The following is a 22,974-nucleotide window of genomic DNA, read 5'->3' on the forward strand; positions in this document are numbered from 1 at the left end:
GCAAAATACCTCACTTCTATCACTCCTGCAAAATACTGACAAGAGAATAAGCAAACACGAGCTTGAAGTTTGAATGCAGTGCAACATTGAAGGAACAGAAAAGTATTTCCTTCTGTACTGTGTAAAAATATATATAAAGTTACCATGGTTGCACATTTCAAGATGTCATATTCCAGTTACTTAGCTGAAAATAAAGTGTGCCTCTATTTATTGTCTGGGGATTTGGGTTTTCAGGATTTTGCCACCAAAGACGTTATGATGCCTATCTGTAAGAATTTGGTGCCATGCTTGTCCTCTGCGAAACCAAGTTATTTAGATGTCCCCATGAGTATCAGGATACTAGTACGTGCATATCCATTCACCTTTTCTAATTCAGCTTTTACAAATACTGAGAAGGTGGGGGAAGAGAGGTTGGTGGTTGGGAGGCGAGGATAGTGGAGGGCAGACTTATACGGTCTGTGCCAGAGCCGGTGATGATGGGAGGCGGGACTGGTGGCTGGGAGGCGGGAAATACTGCTGGGCAGACTTGTACGGTCTGTGCCCTGAAAAAGGCAGGTACAAATCAAGGTAAGGTATACACATATGAGTTTATCTTGTTGGGCAGACTGGATGGACCGTGCAGGTCTTTTTCTGCCGTCATCTACTATGTTACTATGTAATCTGTTCGGTTTCAGCCTCTCCTTTTTTTCTTGCACCATCTTCATCTAAGTTCTTTTTCACGGTCTTGTTTTTTTCATTATTTCTTTTTCTCCTATCTTTTTTTTTCATTTCTCTCACTCTCTTTCTCTCTCTCTGACATGGATCATTCCTCTTCATCATTTGTTCTCTATTTCTCTGTTCTGTACATATCCACTCAGCAGATAGATTTTATCCTGCATTCTTTGTCTTCACTTTCCTTCTTTTCGCATTTTATCTACCTGTCCAGCACTCATTTATCTTCCACCAGATCGCAATCCCTCACCAACCCCAGTTCGTTACCTGCAAATCAACCCCTCCTGGCATCCAGCCCCCCCGTTTCTTCTTCCTCTTATCTACTACCCAAGTTCCTCATTCCTTTCTCTCATTCTCTTCATAGATCTGACCCTTTCATCTATTCCTTTCCAGTGTCTCTCAGCCCTTTTCCAATTCCTCCAGATTCTTCAACCCTTCTCCCTTCTCCTCCCCTCCAGTCTTCTCACCTCTCTGTCTCCTTCTAAAATGTCCCTTTTTTACCTCCCCTCTTCCTCTATTCAGACCCCTTCTCTTTTCCCTCCCTTTTCCTCCTTTGTGACCTTTCTCTCCAGTCCACTCCACTCTGTCTTCTTCCCCCCCCCCCCCCCACACACACATACACAGCTGCACTCGGATCCCCTTCTTACCATCTGCCTTCTCCCATCACCCATCCCCAGTGCTGTATCAGCCTTTAGCCTCCTCCTCCTCCTCCTCCTAGCTCCAGCATCAAACCCATCTTCAAGTAATACATTCAGAATAAAATATACATTTTTGTAACCTTTGTTGTCTGAGCATTTTATTTTTCCATTCACTTTGGTCCCAGTATCCCTTCTGTTTTGCTTAACCCTTTCGTGTCCAACGTTCCCTTCAATCTGTTCCCATATGGCTTATTACAGGAACATTGGACACTAAAGGGTTTTTTTTTTAATGCTCTTTACAGGGTCTCCTGTCCATTTGACATTTCTTCTCTCTCCATGTTCTACCATCCATTGTCCCTCTGTATTCCTGTCCAGCATCTCCCTTCTGTGTCCCTGTTCCTATTCTCCCCCTTATATCCAGCAACTCCCCACTGTGACTCTATTTGCTGTGTCCAGCATCTGCCCTCAGTGCTCAGCATCTCTCCTCTCTGTTGCTTTCCCTCCCATATCCATCACTACTCCTTTGTGTCCCTCTCCCCCTCCCCCTTGTTCAGCTTTGCCTCTATTTCCCAATCCTCCCATAGTCAGCATCACCCTTCTGTATCCCTACCCCCCCCCCCCACCACCACAGTGCTCACCTGTCCCTCCCCATGTCTAGCTTCTCCACTCTCTCATCTTTTCCTCCTATAGTCCTTACTTCAGTGCCAGCATGTCTCCTCTCCTGTCCCCATCTCAGTTCAGTATATCTGCCTCCCTCCCTCCATTGCCCTAGCAACTCTCCCTATCTCTTTCCCCTCCAGTCTGGTCTCTCTTTTTCTCTCCCCCTTCCTCCCCCCTCCCATGGGTCCAGCATCTCTCCCCCTTCCCCACAGTCTTCCAAACTTGCTGAGGGTTACCGGCAGTGGCAGTAATGAAGACAGGCTCCCTTTAGCTCACCCTGGAGTCTTCCATATGCGATATCCTGCCCATAGGAAGTTGCATCAAAGAGGCAGGGTACAGCAGAGAGAAGGTCCTGGACAGCTAGAGGCATCCTGTCTTCATCACTGCCTCTGCCAGTGACCCACAGCAAGACTGAAGGACCACAGAGTAGGGGGGCAGAGAGGGAGAAATACTGAACCTGTTGAAGGGAGGAAAGCAAGGGAGAGAGTAGCCAGTGTTGCTCTTGCAAGAAGGGTGTGATCTAGTCATGCCACTTGCAACGCCCTTTCACTCATGCAGCATTCCAGGGCTTAGCCTATGGTGCAGGAACAGGAGGGGAGGAGTGGAGGCTAGAACAAACCCAAGAGCCACTCTGCTCTCAAATCCAACGTTTCTTCTCCTACGGTATCCCCCACCACAGGTGTTCGCCTTTTACTCGGATCAAAAAGGAATAATGTGGAGTGGACACAATTGCAGGCCTATGGGCTGTCTCTGGTCCTGGGACTCAGGATTCAGCTGCTGGCATGGGTTAGGGGTGGGAGGAGGAAATGGGGAAGAGAAAACAAGGTGAAGGCAGAAAGGGGACAAAATGAGAAAGGGGAGAGGTGAGAAGGGGCTAAAAGCTTAAGGGGGTTGAGGCTTTTGTGAAAGGAAGCAAATGTTAAGGATTTGCACAGGGGGTTGAGAGCTGGGAAGAGGTAAGAGAGAGCGAATGTCATATCCTCCCCTACTCCCCGTCCCCTGAAGTTGCCAAATGAATAGCAGTTAGAGACAGGACCGCCCAGACTACAGGTCCAGCTTTGTAATGATAACCATTATTTCATTGGGCTGATCTCTGCGCTGCATGGCCAGAGGATTTTTTTGCTCCCCCCGTGACCTCTTTGCCTAATATTACTCTGCAGGTGAACTCTACGACCTGGATGCTGTGTCCCTACAGATCAAAGTGATTCACTATGTAAGTACACCGGTACATACAGCACTCAGCTACCATGTTTAGTCGTGTAGAGGATGGTTGTGTAACAGGGCGCCTGACAAGAACCTACTCTGTAAAAGAAAATAGACTAATGGTTAGCACCTGGAGAACTGGGTTCAGTTTCCACTGTAGTTCCTTGTGACCTTGGGCAAGTTACTTAACCTTCCTTTGCCCAAGGTAAAAAAAAACTTAGGGACCCTTTTACTAAGCCGGGTAAGTGCCTGCGCACGCCCCAACGGGTACCGATTCCATGTTACTGCCTGGCTACCGTGTGGCCATTGCGGTAATTTCATTGGCACGCGTCCGCTACGCGCGTCTGAAAAATATACTTTATTTTCTGGCGCACGTCGGTTACGCGTGTCAAGCGGCATTTGACGCGCCTAGGTCATTTCCGCCCAGTTACCGCGTGAGGCTTTACCGCTAGGTCAATGGCTGGCGGTAAGGTGTCAGACCCAAAATGGATGCGTGGCGATTTTCATTTTGCCACACGTCCATTTCCGGCAAAAAATGTTTTAAAAGGCATTTTTTTTACAGGTGCGCTAAAAAATGATTCTGCGCACGCCCAAAACCCGCATCTACACCACCGCAGGCCATTTTTCCAGTGCACCTTAGTAAAAGACCCCTTAGATTGTGAGCCTACTAGGGACAGAGAAAATTAACTGCTTTGTTTGTACCACAGAAAGACGGTCTATCAAATCCATGACCCTTTACCCTCTATAGAGCACTAGTGTAACTGGCACATGTGTGTGTCTGTGTTAAGCACAATCACTTACAACAGCCATATCTACTATAATAAAACTCACCCTCAACGTTCTGAAGACAACATTCTGAAGTCACTCAGTCACTCCCTGAAGGGTTCATGGATTCATGGTGGTGAAGCCACAACACTGACCATGTCTCTCTGCCCCGCCCTCGCATGACGGACCAATCAGAAAAAACACCCTCAACATTCTGAAACACAAAGGACCATCACAACACCGTTCCCAGGCAACACTAGGCAATGTAAGACGGACCAATCAGAGGAAACTACGTGACAATAAGGGAGGAGCATTCCCCAGCAGAATGGCTCATTATCTGTGCAGCACGGAGAGCACAGAACCACCGCTGGAACGAGAGAAGAATATTCCTGCTGTGGGTATGTGCAAAAATAGACCGGGGCGGGGGGGGGGGGGGGGGGGAGAAATTTTTAAATGCCTAATGCCAGTACTGAAGAGTGCCAGAGGGCCTATAGCACAGACTACATTTGGAATCACTTGACATGGAGTCAGAGGAGCCGGAAAACAACGTGCCCGTCACCAACAGGGACGTGGGCGCACAGGACAAGCTGCGGCCCAGCTGGAAGGATTACCCGCGACCCAGCCAGCAGCAAACAGCGACCAAGGACAGCACAGCACATCCCCCAACCCCCAAGCAATAAACAAAACAAAAGAAAAAAAGACACACATCAACAACCTGCACACACACCGCACCCTCACACACTCACATACACACACACACACAATATAACTCTGTGACACATACACACACACACACACACACACACACAAAAAGCCACATGCTAGCGCCCGTTTCATTGGTTTCGGAAACGGGCCTTTTTTACTAGTCCTATATAATAATTCTCACCTCCAACGTTCTAATCTTGCTGCCTGGGTTCGTGGCTGAGTTGGTCTGCTAGGCTCCGAAGCCAGGCTGATGTCACCTTTCACAGAACCCGGGGGAAAAAAACCCTCACAGCTGATCCACCGCCCCCCCCCCCAACTGCCTCGCACATATTTCACACACCCCAGTGTCTCCCTCCCTCCGAGGGTCCCCCTCCCTCCCAGTTTCCCGAGTTTCAAGGTCTCTCTGCCAGTTCCAGGGTCGTCGTCCCTCGCTTCCTCCCATCCAGAGCCAGCCCCTTCCTTCCGAATTTTAGAAGTCTCACCCAGTCGGGGTTACGGCAGACGGCGGCAGCAGCAGCAGCGGTAAACGGCGTGCAGGCTCGGCCCGTCTCTGTCTTTCAGCTCTGGTCCCGCCCTGATTTCCTGTTGAAGTCTCGCGAGGTCACTTCAACTCTTGGCGGCCATTTTGAATCGGCGCCGAGATCACCAACAGGAAGGATGCATGCAGGGCAGCGCTCCGGGCAGGAAAGAGGGGGCTCTTTCCTGCCCCGAAGGCGGAAGAGGTCACTAGACCACCAGGGCAGTAGTAAGTAAGGGGAAGGGAGGCTAGCAATCTGCCCGTTTGTCCGGATTTGTCCTATAGGACAGCCCGCCCACCAGCCTGCCCGTTTGTCCAGAAATCCGGACAAACGGGCAGATTGGCAAAACCCGCCCGGTTGCCCAGACATGTCCTCAAATAGAGGACATGTCCGGGTAAAGCCGGACATATGGTAACCCTAACTGGGAGGTAATGGTCGATACGCATTCAAACGCCGATTACCGCCTGTGCGCCAAAAAATAAAAATATTTTCTGGCGCGCGTCAAAAATGAAATTACCGCTGAGGCCATGTGGTAGCCGGGCGTTAGCTCAGAATTGAGCATAAGCGCCTTAGTAAAAGGGCCCCTGAGAATTCTCTGCTGACACACCAGTTGTATCAACAGCATGTGTGGAAGTTAATCCTGTCTCTGCTGGCAGAGTGAGTCCAGCAGGTTCCTGTGAGTTTCAGTGGCATGGTATAAAGGAATCCACTCTATCTTGCCCTTAGCTGCCTGCAGGCTGTGTTTGAGTCCCATCCCATAGCAGACAGCACCGGCTCTGTTTCTGGTTTTACTCCAACCAGGGACAGAAAAGTCCAGAAGTTGGTAAGATGACTATTGCATTCTTTGCCAGCTCAAGAGGATCTGGGGGAGCTGATTTATAGTCTGGGCCCTCATGCTGTCTTCCCCGGTGTTATCACTCCAAACTTTGCATTCCATTCTCCGGATCTCATGCTCCTCTCTTAAACCTACACCCGCTTCTTGTGAAGATCGAGTGTTCAGTGGTCTATCAATGACATTGGCAGAAGCTGGCAACCGAGACTTTTCCAGGATTTATTTCCAAGGCTCATAACCTAATATCGCTTAGCAGTAACTGTGCCCAGTACAGTAAACAGCAGTCTGGGGACTCGGAGAAAAATGTGTTGGCGAGTTGGACGTTTTCCGCTAGGAAAATGAGAGATAATATTTGTCAAAGGGGGTTTCAGAGGCCCTGAGCCAGCAGCACAACTCAGATTCAGCAGAGGGCCATCTGCTACAAATGTTCTCCCTGGGAATGGCGTCCGAATGGCATCTGCTCATTATCAGAGCTGGGAAGGCACAGCTGGAAGCCTGAATAAGAGGGGGTGTTGGCATTAGTCACTAGCCCATGTATCTTACCTGGATTTATCCCATTTGCTCATGAGAGGACACCTGCTAGAATTAAGGCCTGTTAGGAGGTGAGAAGCTAAGGGGCCCTTTTACTAAGCCGCGTAAGCGTCTACGGGTGCCTAATGCGCAACAAAATTGAATTACCGCATGACTACTGCGTGGCTCTTGAGGTCATTTCATTTTTGGTGCGCGTTCGATATACACAGTGGCGTAGCCAGACTTTGGCGGGAGGGGGGTCCAGAGCCTGAGGTGAGGGGGCACATTTTAGCCCCCCCCCCCCCCCGCCACCACTGCCGCCGCCACCACCAACAACTTTGACCCCCCCCTGCCGCCAACCCTCTCGACCCCCCCCTCCCGCCGCCAACCCTCCCCCGCCGTCGCCTACCTTTGATGGCAGGAGACCCCAACCCCCGCCAGCCGAGGTCCTCTTCTTCCAGCGTAAGGCTTCGTTCTGTTTCTGAGTCTGATGTCCAGGACGTCAGACTCACAGAAACTGCATTGCATAGTTCTGGAATATATCAAGAAAAATCCTTCTTCCAGGTGTCAGAGTACCTCACCTCTGAAAGGACAGAAACATCTGTGTCATTTCATATAAGGGGGAGGGAAGGGAAATGGGACTTGATATACCGCCTTTCTGAGGTTTTTGCAACTACATTCAAAGCGGTTTACATATATTCAGGTACTTATTTTGTACCACAGGCAATGGAGGGTTAAGTGACTTGCCCAGAGTCACAAGGAGCTGCAGTGGGAATTGAACTCAGTTCCCCAGGATCAAAGTTTACTGCACTAACCACTAGGCTACTCTTCTACTCCAAGGTGCAAGATAGCTCCCGGTCTACCATATCCTCTCATTAGTAGTGGCAAAGTGGGTTGGGCAGGGGAGCGCCAGTGGGTGAGTCACAAAGGTGTAACAATAGCATGGTCCACTCTTGCGTAAACCCTGGTATAAATGTCAGGCTTTCCGCCTTTAGTTTGAGTTTTTCTGAGCGCTGGCATTTCAGTCTATGTGCCAGATGTTGAACTTCATTTTTTTGTCTGTCTTGCAGCTGGAACAGGAGACCCAGTCACCCTGCTGCTGCCTCCTGCTGGTCTCAGAGGACAGCCACCAGCTTTTCTGTCAGGTGAGCGCATGGCCGGCTGGCACTGGGAAGTCAGAACGTAGCTGTCGTTGCTGCTGGCTGCTGTCAAATGCCTTGCAGTTACCCTTTATCTTTCCAGGCACAGTTAAAAGCATTTCCAGTTGAGTTCTGAAGACATTTGAAATCAGAAATAAAAACAGCAGTAAATCCATTTCTGCTTCATTGCACAGCACCCTCGAAACGAGAAGGAAACATTTTGCATACCTGTGTAAGGGAAAGCGACTAGACTAGAGGATTAAAATTCAAACAGAATGTCTTTCAAACAGTTCAATTAAAATAAGGTTCATATTTAGAACAAGCCCAGGAAATCTCTAACGGATTGGGGTTTTGGATGTAATTATTATTTTTTTTAATTTTAATATTTATTAATTTTATATTTATATATGCAAAACATAAATGCATTGGTAATCCAGCAAAACTATAAAGAAATATATAAATAAAATATTTTACATATTGTAAATATGTTATTGAAATATTCTATTAATTTTGTCCACAATATCAGGTTGGAATCAAGATACTAAGATTGAAAAGAGAGGTAATTAGAAAAGAAAAAAAAATACAGAGCTGGAGAGGACAACAGAAGCCGATAGCCGACGTAACAGCACTTCCTATGGGAGTGTTTCCAAGGGTCTTCTCTCTTTTTCTTTCCTTACAATAAATTCCAACAACTTCTTTGGGGTATAAAACACATAATTAACAGAATCAAAAGATATACAACATTTGCAAGGAAATTTTAACACAAAAAAGCCACCTAGACTCAAAATTCTGGATTTATATAAAATAAATTCCTTCCTCCTTCTTTGTGTGTTCCTTGCAATGTCAGGAAAAACCTGGATCTTAGCCCCTAGAAAAGGATCATTCAAGTGACGAAAGTAAGATCGAAATATTTATTTTTATCTGGTTCTAGAGCAAAAGTAACTATCAACGTTGTTCTTTGGGATGTAATTATTCACCTTTTCCAAATCCAGGCTCGAGGGGATTCAGATACAGGAGGTATTTTTTTAAGAGTTAATAAAATGAAATAAAATAAAAGGGAGGACAATAAGATGATAGATTTTTATTGGCCTAACTTAATCCAGAACCTTCTTCCTCGAGTCAGGACAGAATAGACACAAGACGATCTAGTCAATATGCAGCCGCCAGCAGTCAGCATTTTTTTTAAAACTGTTGACTGCTGCTAAATTAGAACCAAAATGACAATGCTGGTCCATGTCTGGGGCACCAGCACGAATACCTGGCCATGACCAGGCATGTGCTGGCTGCCGGCACCCGAGGTGTAGCTACGTGGGGCCACAGGGGCCTGGGCCCCCGTAGATTTGGTCCTGGACCCCCCTGCCGACGACCCTCTTGACCCCCCCTCCCGCCGCCAACCCTCCCCTGCCGTCGCCGTGAGCTACCTTTGCTGGCGGGGGACCTCATCCCCCGCCAGCCGAGGTCCTCTTGCTTCCCGCTTCGTTTTGTTTCTGACGTCCTGCACGTTGTACGTGCAGGACGTCAGACTCACAGAAACAGAACGAAGCCTTGCAGATCAAGGCTTCGTTCTGTTTCAGTGAGTCTGACGTCCTACACGTCAGAAACAGAACGAAGCCTTGCGCGGGAAGCAAGAGGACCTCGGCTGGCAGGGATTGGGGTCCCTCGCCAGCAAAGTTAGGAGACGACGACGGCGGCGGGGGAGGGTTGTCGGCGGGAGGGGGGTTGACAGGGTCGTCAGCGGGGGGCGGGGGAGCAAAGTTGGTGGTGGCTGCGGCGAGGGTCGGCAATGGCGGGGGGGGGGGTCGGTGGTGCCGGGGGGGGGGCTAAAATGTGCCCCCTCACCTGAGCTCTGGACTCCCCTCCCGCCGAAGTCTGGCTACGCCCCTGGCTGGCACATATGTGGATCCAGACCAATATTCAGGCAGGACTCACATAAAGGGGGCTGTTTAGTCCTTCTATACCCCCCACGCCCTGCCCGGGGTCCAATCCTCCCCCATAGTCCTTCATTCCAATTCCCCACCTCCTACACCTGCAGCAGACATGCTGGAGACAAATGAAAGTGCTGGTAAGGGCATGGGAGGGAGATGACCAGAGATTTAGCCGGACCTCTGATCATTCAGAAGACAGGGCCACTGGGCAGACTGGGGTCAGGGCAAATATTCTTGTCTCTCCACAAGTATGATAACAAATGATACAGGATGCCAGGGGGTTAGTAACATTCTCTTCTCGTTTCTTTCCTCCAGGTTGTCGGAAGCAAAGTCCTAGAGGAAGAGATTAGTTTTCCGGTAAGTTGATGAACGTCCACGTAACAAAAGTGAGGACGTTATAATGCCTTTGTATCAGTCCATGTTGCCACCGCACCTCGAATATTGTGTTCGATTCTGGTCAACGCATCTCCAAAAAGATATAGTGGAATTAGAAAAGGTACAGAGAAGGGCGACGAAAACGATAAAGGGGATGGGACGACTTCCCTATGAGGAAAGGCTGAAGCGGCTAGGGCTCTTCAGCTTGAAGAAAAGACGGCTCAGGGGAGATATGATAGAAATCTGTAAAATAATGAGTGGAGTGGAACGGGTAGATGTGAATCTTTTACGCTTTCCAAAAATACTAGGACTAGGGGGCATGCGATAAAGCTACAAAGTAGTAAATTTAAAATGAATCGGAGAAAATGTTTCTTCACTTAACATGTAATTAAACTCTGGAATTCGTTGCCAGAGAATGTGGTAGAGGCAGTTAGCTTAGCGGCGTTTAAAAAACGCCTGAACGGCTTCCTAAAGGAAAAGTCCATAGACCATTATTAAATTGACTTGGGGTAAGAATGCACCCGGGGGCTTGGGTGATACGCTAGGGGGGGGTGTTGATGCGCCAGGGAGGGGTGTCGTGCTGCTCCCAGGGGGACGGACGCTGCTGCACCCGGTGGGGAGGGGGGTGCACAGCGGCGATCTGCCCCGGGTGGCAGCTGACCAAGGATCGCCACTGGGGAAACCAGGTTCAGTTCCCACTGCAGCAACTTGTGACTCTAGACAAGTTGCTTAGCTCTCCATGGCCCCAGGTACAAAATAAATACCTGTATATCAAACATATAAACGGCAAGTGACCGACTCACCTGCAAATGCGCAGTAGAGACTTCCCTCTCTGTCCCGCCCTCGTGTCAAGACGTGATGACGTCAGAGGGCAGAACAGAGAGGGAAATGGAGTCGGAGTCACTGTCGGACGCTGCCGCCTGGAAATGAACATTGCGCGCACCAACCTCCACCCCCCCCCCCCCCCATCCCCGCCGCTGCTCCCACCCTCCTCCACATCGGGCCCCCTGCACTGACCTGACAGCGCCTCTCACCTCCGTGTGGTAGCGCTGCAGGCAGCAGCAGAGCGATCTGCTGCTGCCTGCAGCGCTTTCACACGGAGGTGAAAGGCGCTGTCAGGTCAGTGCAGGGGGCCCGGCACGGAGGGGGGAGGGAGCAGCGGCAAGGAGGGTAGCTGGAAATCTCGCCCGTTTTTACGGGCTTAACGGCTAGTAATACGTAAACTGCTTTGGTTGTAACCACAGAAAGGTGCTGTATCAAATCCCCATCCCTTCCCCTAAGTTTTACAGCCAACATTTCAAGGGGGGGGGGGGGCACTTTTCTGTTTCTCCACACAGCTTCCAGACCTACAGGTATATTATACCAGTAAGCCTAGAACTTCATTTCCAAAGACTATCTCCCTGCTGAATTTCCCTGAGATAGTTTTTTGTCTATTGGGGACTCCAAGGAGCCATAACAAACCTGGACTTTCCTAGGGAGATGCTCTACATAGAAAGAAAACCAAAGCACAGAAAGCCATTGATCAGGGCCAGAAGTGACTGTGCTGATAGTTTTTAAACATTTTCTCATTTGTTCTTCACATTTTCTGCTTCTTTACCAACTCTCCTTGTCTCATTTTTTCTACAGCTGACGTTCGGACATTTGGGGCAGGTCGTGGACAAGAAAAAATCCATCACGTTGCGGGACATCAGTACCGTGAGTATCTCCAGGGTAGGACAGGCTCACATCTACAGGGCACAGAGAAGAGGTTGGTTTTGAGCAGGACTACTGTAGGGCAGTGGCATAGCTACGGGTGGGCTTGGGTGGGCACAGGCCCACCCATTCTTGCCTCAGGCCCACCCAGTCTAGTGGCCCCCAAAGCACCTCATCAGCAGTGCCTCAGTCCTCTCTCTTTCTCTCTTGCCCTCATGGCAGCTGCATGTCTCTCTCTGAACCCCCCACCCCCGCCCTCCATCTACCGTTGAGCCATTGCCAGCAGAGATTCCTGTAAGAAACACGTGCCAGCCTTGCAAGCTTCCCTCTACCGTGTCCCGCCCTCAATGATGTCACTTCCTGTTTATTCACTGGCAGGGACACGGTAGAGGAAAGCTGCATGCTGCTTACTGAAATCGCTGCCGGCGACAGCTTGGAGATAGACCAGGGAGGGAGAGAGGAGCGGATGACGGGTGAGGGGGAGAGAAAGAGGATCAGATGCTGGGCGTGGAGGGGAGAGAAAGATGACAATAGCAGGGGCAGAGGGAAAGTTTTAAAAAAACTGTATGTATGGATGGAGGTGGGGGTGGGAAGGGCCCACCCGGGTTAAGTCGGAGGCCACCCCAAATGACAGGTCTGGCTACGCTTTTGCCGTAGGGTCAATTCCTACAGAAGTATACATAGAAGCATGGTCACCAGGGAACCTCAAGCCATGATAGAGTGACACCACGCAGCAGGTTAGGCTGAGCAAAATTAATATTTATTAAAGGTGTTGGGAAAGGCAGTCCTAATCATTTCACAGGAGAAGGAGAAATCAAATGCAAAACCAGTCTTTGAACAGATGAATGTCCTCCGTGGCCTGCTCCTACAGGACCACTGCACGCACTACAGTCTCTTGGTAAGGCAATGATTTTCTCTTAACTCTGGCCTGGTCCCCAGAGTTATCAGTACAGTCTTAGTCCTTTACTAGCCAGCCTGCCTCAGGCTGGATCCAACATGGAAAGCTACAAGATACAAGTTTAACTTGGCCTCCCTGTCTGTTGCGATTCCTTTCCACGGGTACCTGATGGGGCATATGCAGTAGGTCTACCCTCTGGGGCCACTTAACCCCACTCTGGCCCTGCCTTTTATAGTGCCTGGTTTTGGCTCCACCCTTCCTATCTCACTTCCTCCCTGGGCGGGGCTAAAGGTGTTAAAGTGGCTGACAGTACCTGAGGGATCCTTCTTAAGGGTGAAGGGTAGGGTTACCATATGTCCAGATTTATCCAGACATGTCCTCTTTTTGAGGGCATGTCCGGGCGGGTTTTGCCAATCTGCCTGTTTGTCCGGATTTCTGGACAAACGGGCAGATTGCTAGCCTCCCCTCCCTTTATTTACTACTGCCCTGGTGGTCTAGTGACCTCTTCCGCCTTCGGGGCAGGAAAGAGCCCCCTCTTTCCTGCCCGGAGCGCTGCCCTGCATGCATCCTTCCTGTTGGTGATCTCGGCGCCGATTCAAAATGGCTACTGAGAGTTGAAGTGACCTCGCGAGACTGCAACTCTCGGTGGCCATTTTGAATCGGTGCCGAGATCAAGAACAGGAAGGATGCATGCAGGTCAGCGCTCCGGGCAGGAAAGAGGGGGCTCTTTCCTGCCCCGAACAGGTCACTAGATCACCAGGGCAATAGTAAGGTAAGGGAGGGGGGTGACGGGGTATGTGACAGGGGGGAGCAGAAAATGTGACAGGGGACGGAGCGAGGGTGTGACAGGGCAGAGCAAGGGTGTGAAAGGAGGTAGGTGGGTGTGAAAGGGGCGGGGTGGGGTGTGTGGTGGGGGCAGGGCATGTGTCCTCCTTTTTGGGGGACAAAATATGGTAACCCTAGTAAGGGGCAGTGTTTTATATATCGCCTCACAAGGCCCAGCAATTTGAAAAATAGTAGAACAAAGGCCCAAAAAGCTAACCTCAAAAAACTTGGTCCCATTAATACATGTTTATCAGCAGATCTTAATGAATTGAGCAGGTTTATACATTTTAAGAGAAGATGATAATATTGATGGACTGCATTATTTAATCAATGTGAAAACTTTCAACTCAGTCCTCAATATTTGAAGCCAATGTAAAGTTTCAAGTGTAGAGGTAACATGCTCACTTCCAGATTTCCCTGTTAGTAGCCATGCTACTGAATTTTGTGCTGCTTGAACTGTCCAATGGGCACAAGCTGGCAAACCAAATAACAAAACATCGCAGTAACTGAAATGAGGAAATACAATTGCTTGCAAGACTGTACGAAAGGCAGCGAGTCCCATAATCTGTGAAGTAAATCTGCTGTGGATTTACACCTGGATGCCTCAGGCTGCCTGACGTGACTCTAGTATGCATCCTAGTGGTAGGCTGGGAGAAAGAAAGGCTAATTTTGCACAGTCTGTGCCAGCTGCTTCCTGCTTCCCAGTCCTTGAGGGATAATAGTTACACCAACAAAAGGCAGAGTGACAGATTTAGGAACAGCTAATGCAACAAGATGAAAAAGTTTTCTCTGATAAGAGAATTATTTACAGCAGAAGTGTCCTTGTCTAGCTTGAGATTAGTACATGCTTTTAGCAGATCAGAAAAATAAGTGTGCACATAATTCTTTGCGTTTCCTCCTCCCTAATGTAGGCAAGACGTATCATACAAGCACAGCTGTACTGTGTTACTACTATGACCTGTGTCGGAATTACTCTCCAGCTGCCTGGAATCTGTGGTTTCTATTTATTGTAATGCGAGGGGGAGTTCCACCTCATCCCTTCCCTTCTATAGTGAGAATCAGGGAAAGAAGTGCTTCATTTGGAACTGTTATTCTATACTCTATAGATGTGAATTATTTTATATGATTTAAAAAAAAACAGATCTGGGTCCTCTTTTGTATTATGTGTAAAGTGTTATTTCAGTCTGCCTCTACCTGAACAGTTCAGGGCAGATTACATAAGAACATAAGAATAGCCATACTGGGTCAGACCAATGGTCCATCCATTGGTCTGACCCAGTGTGGCTGTTCTTATGTTCATAATGCAGAGGACTATTACTTGTCCCTGGGATTGTAGCATGGAATGTTGCTACTCTTCGGGATTCTGCATGGAATCTTGTTACTCTTTAGGATTCTAGATTCTTGCTATTCTTTGGGGTTCTACATGGAATGTCGTTACTAATTGGGTTCTACCAGGTACTTGTGACCTGGCTTGGCCACTGCTGGAAACAAGATACTGGACTAGATGGACCATTGGTCTGACCCAGTATGGCTATTCTTATGTTCTTATGTAATCTGCCCTGGAAACTTTCACACCAATTCCATAGCCTCCGAGAGGGGGGGGGGGCAGGGGGACAAAATTCCCAAGGGGGGCCCGGCGCCGCAGTCCCACTTGCCCTCCGTCGTCAACTGTCTGCCCCCTACATTGAAATCGCAGTCTCACCTCCATGAAAGCAGCGCTGCAGGCAGCAGAACGCCTCTCTTCAGGCCTCCTTCCCTCCCTGTGTACCGCCCTCCTCTGACGTAACTTCCGCGAGGGCGGGACACAAGGAGGAAAGGAGGGCCAAAGGGAGGTGTACTGCTGCCTGCAGCGCTGCTTTCACGGAGGTGAGACTGCGATTTCAATGCAGGGGGCCTGGCCCGGAGTTGGATGGAGGGAGGGAGCGGCGGCGACCTCGGGGGGGGGGGGGGGGGTGGAGAGGGGAGCGGCAGCGACCTCAGGGGGCAGGGCGGCGAGGGCAGCAGGGGCAGGGCCCTGGGGGCAGCCTTGCCCCGGGCCCAGCCCAGTCTCTCGACGGCCCTGGCCAATCTAGGTCACAAGTACCTGGCAGAAACCCAGTTAGTAGCAATATTCCATGCTGCCAATCCCAGTGCAAGCAGTGACTTCCCCCATGAGCCATCTCAATAACAGATTATGGACTTTTCCTCCAGGAACTTGTCCAAACCTTTTTTAAATCCAGATACGTTAACCGTCATCCGGCAGCGAGTTCTCAGAGCTTAACTATTCTTTGAGTGAAAAATATTTCCTCCTATTTCTTTTAAAAGGATGTTCATGTAATTTCATGGAGTGTCCCCTGGTCTTTGTACTTTTTGACAAAGTGAAAAATCGATTCACTTCTACCCGTTCTACACCACTCAAGATTTTATAGAACTCAATCATATCCACCCCCCCCCCCCCCCAGCCTAAACTGAAGAGCCCTAGAGGCCCTTTTACTAAGCCACATAGGCGCATTCTGTCACGATCTCATGCTTTAAACAAACAGTCATGAACTCTGGAACAACGTGAGCCCTTATCCTACTGTCATAGAGCGGCAGCAGGAGGCAACCCCCCCCCCCCCCCCCCCCCAAGCAGGACTGGACAGGATACAGGATGCACTTGGCTTGGCTGGAATCAGATTCAGGAACGGACTTGACTTGGCTTGGCTAGAACCAAATGCTGGAACAGTCTTGGCTTGGCTGGAACTGGATTCAGGATACTCAAGCAGGATTCAGGATTTTCAAACAAGCTTGGCAGGAACAGAAGCTGAAAGCAAACAAGGCAGAGACAAGCAGGAAGGGGACTGGAGCTGAAGACAAACAGGGCAGACACAAGCAAGATACAAAGCTGACCCACACAGACAAACAACAGCACTAAGGCTGAAGCTAAGGTAGAGGGGACTAGAACAAGCAAAGCAGACTAGGCAGGACACAAAGCTGACCTACAGACAAACAACAGAACTAAGGCTGAAGCTAAGGTACAGGGGACTAGAACAAGCAAGGCAGACTAGGCAGGACACAAAGCTGACCTACACAGACAAACAACAGAACTAAGGCTGAAGCTAAGGTAGAGGGGTCTAGAACAAGCAAGGCAGACTAGGCAGGACACAAAGCTGACCTACACAGACAAACAACAGAACTAAGGCTGAAGCTAAGATAGAGGGGACTAGAACAAGCAAGGCAGAGTAGGCAGGACACAAAGCTGACCCACACAGACAAACAACAGAACTATGGCTGAAGACTGAACCTAGCACACAGACCGAGAAGAACAGAAGCAGAAGTGCACACAGGCACCCTAAACAAGGAATCAAGACAGAAGTGCCCACAGGCACACAGGCTATGAATAAAGCAACAAGAAATCAAGGCAAAAGTGCCCACAGGCACACAGACTAGAACAAGGCAGAAGTGCTGCACTGCACACGGACTAACCTGAAGACCTTTGGCACTGCAAAGGCCCTGAATGAAAATGCACTACTTCCTTATAAACAGGACAGAGGCAAGAAATACACTGAACCCAAAGTGAGGCTTGAAACACACAGGAAAGAAACAACCACAGTAGCTAGCTCAGCAGCTGACCATCGGAAATAAGGTGAGTCAGAGAGGGATCATGACCACAGTCGTGATACGTATGCGCCCCCAACACACACCAATTTGGAACTACTGCTCGGCTACCCGTGGCCCAGGCGGTAATTTCATTTCTTTATGCGCATTCACTATGCACACTGGAAAAGTTCCGGTGCACGGCAGTAACCAGGCGGTAATTGGAAGTGTACACGTGCTGACGATTACCGCCCAGTTAACGCTTGAGACTTTACAGATAAGTCAATGGGTGGCAGTAAGGTCTCAGTACTTTTTTGCAGGTGCGCTGAAAAATGGACCCGCGTGCATCCAATACACGTCTACACCAGCGCAGGCCATTTTTCAGCGCACCTTTGTAAAAGGACCCCCCTAAACTCTTTAGCCTTTCCTCATATGGGAGCAGTTCCATCCCCTTCATCATTTTGGTCGCTTTTCTTTGAACCTTTGTGAATTCCACTACAATTTAAGAAGAAAGCAGATCAGAAAATCTAGGAATTACAGCACTACAACACAATAAAAAAGAAAAACTAAAAATAATCATTACCAAATAACGGTATCAAATTAGGAGATATAAGGCCAGATCTTTGTAACAGAAAAGTTTTCAGAATATTCCTAAATTTTACGTAATCCTGGCACGACCTTAGAGATAACAGCAAAGTATTCCAGCATGTACCGTAGCAAATTGATATCGTAAAGAAGAGGTAAACTGTTTAACTGATTTTAAGAGAATAAACTGATTTCAAGTAACGTAACGAGAAGCAGCATTTCGAAGGAGCATTAGATTCAACATATAACTGGGAGAGTCTCCGTAGAGAATTTTGAAAACCGTGATGTTCAGCTTGAACGGTATACGAGCAAGTATTGGCAAGCAATGAAGCTGCAGATAATAACTTTTAACTGACTCAGATTTTGATAAAGTAAAAATCAATCTAACAGCCGTATTTTGCATTACCTGTAGGCGTTTAACCAATGACTTAGAGCAACAAATCAGGACGAGATTACAGTAATCAAAGCGAGATAGTACAAGAGACTGGACCGATATTCGAAAGGTGTCTCCAGTGAAATATTTCTTTACTGCCCTAAGCTGCCTAAGGACGTTCTTCATAATTTGGGAGACATGCTGTTGCACGGATAAAGATTTATACAATTCTACTCCTAGCATTTTAGAATGCAAATCTAGGGAAAAAGAATTCACGCCTGTCATAACATTCTGCCTGTATCTCACAGCAGTCCTTGCGCCTATTCAAAGAAACGTTGTTTTTTTTCTTTATTAAGCTTCAGGCGGTGAATTGAGATCCAGGACTCAATTAGTTCTATACACTTTTGTATACGGGATAGGGTATCAGCCCAAGAAAGCAGACAAAGCAAGGACACAGTGATATCATGTGAAGCATTTGTTTACACTTTCTAACAATAATAGAACCAGGGGGGACACAAGATGAAATTAGGTTTAAAACAAATCGGAAAAAGTTTTTCTTTACTCAGCGCGTAGTTAGACTCTGGAACTCATTGCCGGAGAAGGTAGCGACGGCAGCTGGCCTTGCTGAGTTTAAAGGGGGTCTGGACAGATTCCTAAAGGAACATTGATCGTTCTTAAATTTGGGGGTTTTGCCAGGTTCTTGGGGCCTAGATTGGCCGCTGTTGGAGACAGAGTGCTGGGCTTGATGGACCTTTGGTCTTTTCCCAGCATGGCAGCGCTTATGTACTTATGAATAAAGTGAGAAAATTCAGACTGATCCAACACTCTGTCCAGGGATTGCATGAGTACATTCAAATTGAGTTCCAGAGCTTAACTATTCTTTGAGTGAAAAAAAAATTCCTCCTATTTGTTTTAAAAGTATTTCCATGCAGTTTCATCGAGTGTCCCCTGGTCTTTGTGCTTTTCGAATGCGTGAAAGAAAGATTCACCTCCAATCGCTCCACACCATTCAGGATTTTGTAGACCTCAATCGTATCCCCCTTCGGCTGTCTCTTTCCCAAGCTGGAGATCCCTAACCTCTTTAGCCTTTCCTTATATATGGGAGCAGTTCCATCCCCTCTATCATTCTGGCCACTCTTCTTTGAACCTTTTCTGATTCCACTATATCTTTTTTGAGATACGGCGACCAGAATTGAACGCAATACTCTAGGGAGTCCTTTTACTAAGGTGCACTGAAAAATGGCCTGCGGTAGTGTAGGAACGTGCTTTGGCCACACGCAGAATCATTTTTCAGCACCCCTGTATTAAAATGCCTTTTTGGGGGGGGGGGGGGGGGTTGAAAATGGACATGCAGGAAAATGAAAATTGGCACATGTCCATTTGAGGTCTGAGACCTTACTGCCAGCCATTGACTTAGTGGTAAGGTCTCCTATGTTAACCAGGCGGTAATGGTCAACATGCATTCAAATGTCAATTACCACCCGTGTGTCGTGTCACCTACCTCAACGCAAGCAGCGTCCTCGGGCTGCGCAGGGTCCCGTTGACACACACACTTGACTGGCACAGCCCTGAGCTATGCGTGTATAGTTTTTCTCTGGCTGCAGGCTCCTTGATTGCTTTGCTTCCACCCACCTGGGTCTACTCTTCCTCTGCCTGGCTTCCCTTGCTTCTCTCCTATTGGTCTTCCGGTTCCTCCTTCTCCCTGCTGATGTCAGATGCCAGCACTTTATCAGCTGAGCTCTCCCTAGACTCCTTGCTTCGGCTTCTACTTTGGTAGGTGTTACTTGCTCAGTAGTGTGCTTCTCCTCTACTTTGTTCTTCGTTGCTGACTCTGCCTGTACCTGGATTACTCTCGTATCTGCTGCCTGCCTACTGACCTTGCCTGTACCTGGATTACTCTCGTGTCTGCTGCCTGCCTACTGACTCTGCCTGTATCCGGATTACTCTCATGTCTGCTGCCTGCCTACTGACCTTGCCTGTACCTGGATTACTCTCGTGTCTGCTGCCTGCCTACTGACCTTGCCTGTACCTGGATTACTCTTGTGTCTGCTGCCTGCCTACTGACTGTTCCTGTACCTGGATTACTCTTGTGTCTCTGCCTGCTTACTGACTCTGCCTGTACCTGGATCACTCTTTTGCCAGCTGCCTGTCTGGCCATCACGTCATCACCCCGCTTTCTGCTCCATCTCGTAAGCCCTGCAGGCCGCTTGCACCTAGGGGCTGAACCTCTGGGGAACGGCAGTCAGCGCAGGTGAAACCCAGGGTTGTCCGGCAGCCAAGCAGAACCTGGTCCGAGTACCGGGCTCGGCAGCACTCTACTTGGTACAAGAAGTCACAGGTCTGACACCACGTGCCAGGAAATTAAAATATTTTTTGACGCCCGTAGTGGACGTGCATCAAAAATGAATTTACCACCTAGGCCACATGTTAGCTGGGCGGTAACTCAGAACTGATGTGCGTTGGGCGTGAGTAAGCACATGCAGCTTAGTAAAAGGGCTCCTAGGCGAGGTCGCACCATGGAGCAATACAGAGGTGTTATAATATTTTTGGTCTTATTTTGCATCCCTCTCTTAATAATTCCTAGCATCCTGCTTGCTTTTTTTTGGCCACCGCCGCAAACTGGACAGAAGAATTCAGCGTATTGTCTACAGTGACACCTAGGTCTTTTTCTTGTGCTGACTCCTAAAGTGAACCCTAGCATCAGACAACTATGATTCAGATTATTCTTCCCAATGTGCATCACTTTGCTATTCTTTGGGATTCCAGAATCTTACTGTTTTCTGGGATTCTGCCAAGTACTTGTGACCTGGCTTGGCCACTGTTGGAAACGGGATACTGGGCTAGATGGACCTTCGGTCTCCCCCAGTATGGTTATTCTTATGTTCCCAGAAGTTTTCTGCCACTTCCTAAATTAATGAATTCTGTCCTGTTACCGAAAAAGGAATCACCAGCTTGTTTGCAATCAAGAGGAACGATACAGGGTCCTATTTTTTTGGTTGCTGCCGGCATCTTGTTGATGCATTAACAGCCTCTCTACAACTGATTAACATAAGCCAGATGTGACATGCTTCAATTTCAGGAAGATTTGTGGACATTGTTCCAGACAGGAGATTCATAAATAAGCCGGGAAGCCAGAAGCGGAAAGAAGGAAGGCTCTAAAGATGCATGAGAAACTAGTTGAGTGATAGGCAACAAAGAACGGCAGTAAATGATGTTCACATCAAAAAAAGCCACCTCTATAAATTACAAATCATTATGTTGTCCTTTCTTTACTGGATTTTTATGAGCTGGACAGGGCTGTTGCAGTAATTCTTCCTGTGTCTTGTCAAGTGTCCCTGGAGTAGTAACCTAATGATTAGGCAGTGGCCTGAGAACCAAGGGAAGCGGGTTCAATTTCCTGACTGCAGCTTCTTGTGATTCTGGGCAAACCAGTGGCATAGCTACGTGGGACCATGGGGGCCTGGGCCCCTCCCCCAAATTTCCTCTGGGCCCCTGGTTTTGCTGGCAGGGGAGCATGCAGGACATGAGGGGAAGAGAAAACAGGGCAGGCAACGCGGCAGTGACGGAGGCCGGCGCTGGACAAGACTTCAGCTGGTGGGGGTTGGGGACCCCCGCCAGCCAAGGAATTTTGCTGCGGCAGTGGATGGGAGCGGCAGGGTGGCGGGGCGGCAGACCAAAATGTGCCCCCTCACCTCAGGCTCTGGCCCCCTCCCACTGTGAGGTCTGGCTACGCTCCTGGGGCAAACTGCTAGATGATCATTTCTGTTTCTGTTTTTGGTTACGATCACTTAACCCTCCATTGCCCCAGGTACAAAATAAGTACTTGTATATACTCTGTAAATAGGGTTACCATATTTTGTCCCCCAAAAAGGAGGACACATGCCCTCCCCCCTTCACGCCCGCCCCCTTTCACGACCCGCCCTTTCATGCCCCACCATGCACCCTTTCACGCCCTCGTTCCACCCCCTTCACATTTTCCCCTTCCCCCTGTCACACACCCCGTCACTCCCCCTCCCCGTCACCCCCTCCCCTTACCTTACTACTGCCCTGGTGGTCTAGTGACCTCTTCGGGGCAGGAAAGAGCCCCCTCTTTCCTGCCCAAAGTGCTGCCCTGCATGCATGCATCCTTCCTGTTCGTGATCTCGGCGCCGATTCAAAATGGCCGGCGAGAGTTGAAGTCTCGCGAGGTCACTGCAACTCTCGGTGGCCATTTTGAATCAGTGCCGAGATCACGAACAGGAAGGATGCATGCATGCAGGGCAGCACTTTGGGCAGGAAAGAGGGGGCTCTTTCCTGCCCTGAAGGCGGAAAAGGTCACTAGACCACCAGGGCAGTAGTAAGTAGGGGGAGGGGAGGCTAGCAATCTGCCCGTTTGTCCGGATTTCTGGACAAACGGGCAGGCTGGCAAAACCCGCCCAGTTGCTCGGACATGTCCTCAAAAAGAGGACATGTCCAGGTAAATCTGGATATATGGTAACCCTATCTGTAAACTGCTTTGATTGTAACCACAGAAATCCCATCTCCCTTTCCTTTCCCTTACTAATTGCATGAGCTCCCTACAAAAACTTTGTGAATGAGGTCAGAGAGAAGGAACGGGTTATAACTCTGACACTCCTCGGTGGGAGGGTCTTCTCTAAGGAGTGTTTCGATAGGATTCATGAGTCCGCTTTTGGTTTCTTTTGTCCTTCTCTTTTGTCTTAGGAAAGTAGCTAGGGCTCAGGAGAGAGAGGAGTTTACCACAACTTTTGGGAACTGGGAGTTTTCTCAGGGTCTCAGGGAATCTTGAGGTGGAAGAACCAAGAAGAAGGTCAAGGTTAAATGAGGAGTGAATTCCATACTCCTTTGTATCACAGGCTGAGAGCCACTTAAGCCAGGCTTCAAATTCTGTTTCTCCCATTGACCCTGAAGGACTCTAGGAGATGTTTGAGGTTGTGTGAGAGACTCTGGCCATTTAGCCAGGGCTTCATAGCAATCAGGCAGGCCTGGTTGACACCTTATTAAGAAGGTTGGAATCAATTTGCGATGTCACTGCACCCAGACCATGCAACCGTTATGTTACATGTTG

General features: G+C 48.9%; 1 protein-coding gene across 1 annotated transcript in view; it reads left to right on the plus strand.

The window, feature by feature from the left end:
- The window catches only part of PDE2A (phosphodiesterase 2A), a 687,803-nt gene that overhangs the window by 496,905 nt on the left and 167,924 nt on the right, over positions 1 to 22,974 (plus strand). Inside the window, exons 8-11 of the mRNA XM_030199986.1 lie at positions 3,170 to 3,222; positions 7,613 to 7,687; positions 9,922 to 9,963; positions 11,608 to 11,676. Coding sequence (XP_030055846.1) covers positions 3,170 to 3,222; positions 7,613 to 7,687; positions 9,922 to 9,963; positions 11,608 to 11,676 — 239 coding nt within the window. The remainder of the gene's footprint in view (positions 1 to 3,169; positions 3,223 to 7,612; positions 7,688 to 9,921; positions 9,964 to 11,607; positions 11,677 to 22,974) is intronic.

This window comes from Microcaecilia unicolor, chromosome 4 (assembly GCF_901765095.1).
Source record: "Microcaecilia unicolor chromosome 4, aMicUni1.1, whole genome shotgun sequence".
Classification (NCBI taxonomy): Eukaryota; Metazoa; Chordata; class Amphibia; order Gymnophiona; family Siphonopidae; genus Microcaecilia; species Microcaecilia unicolor.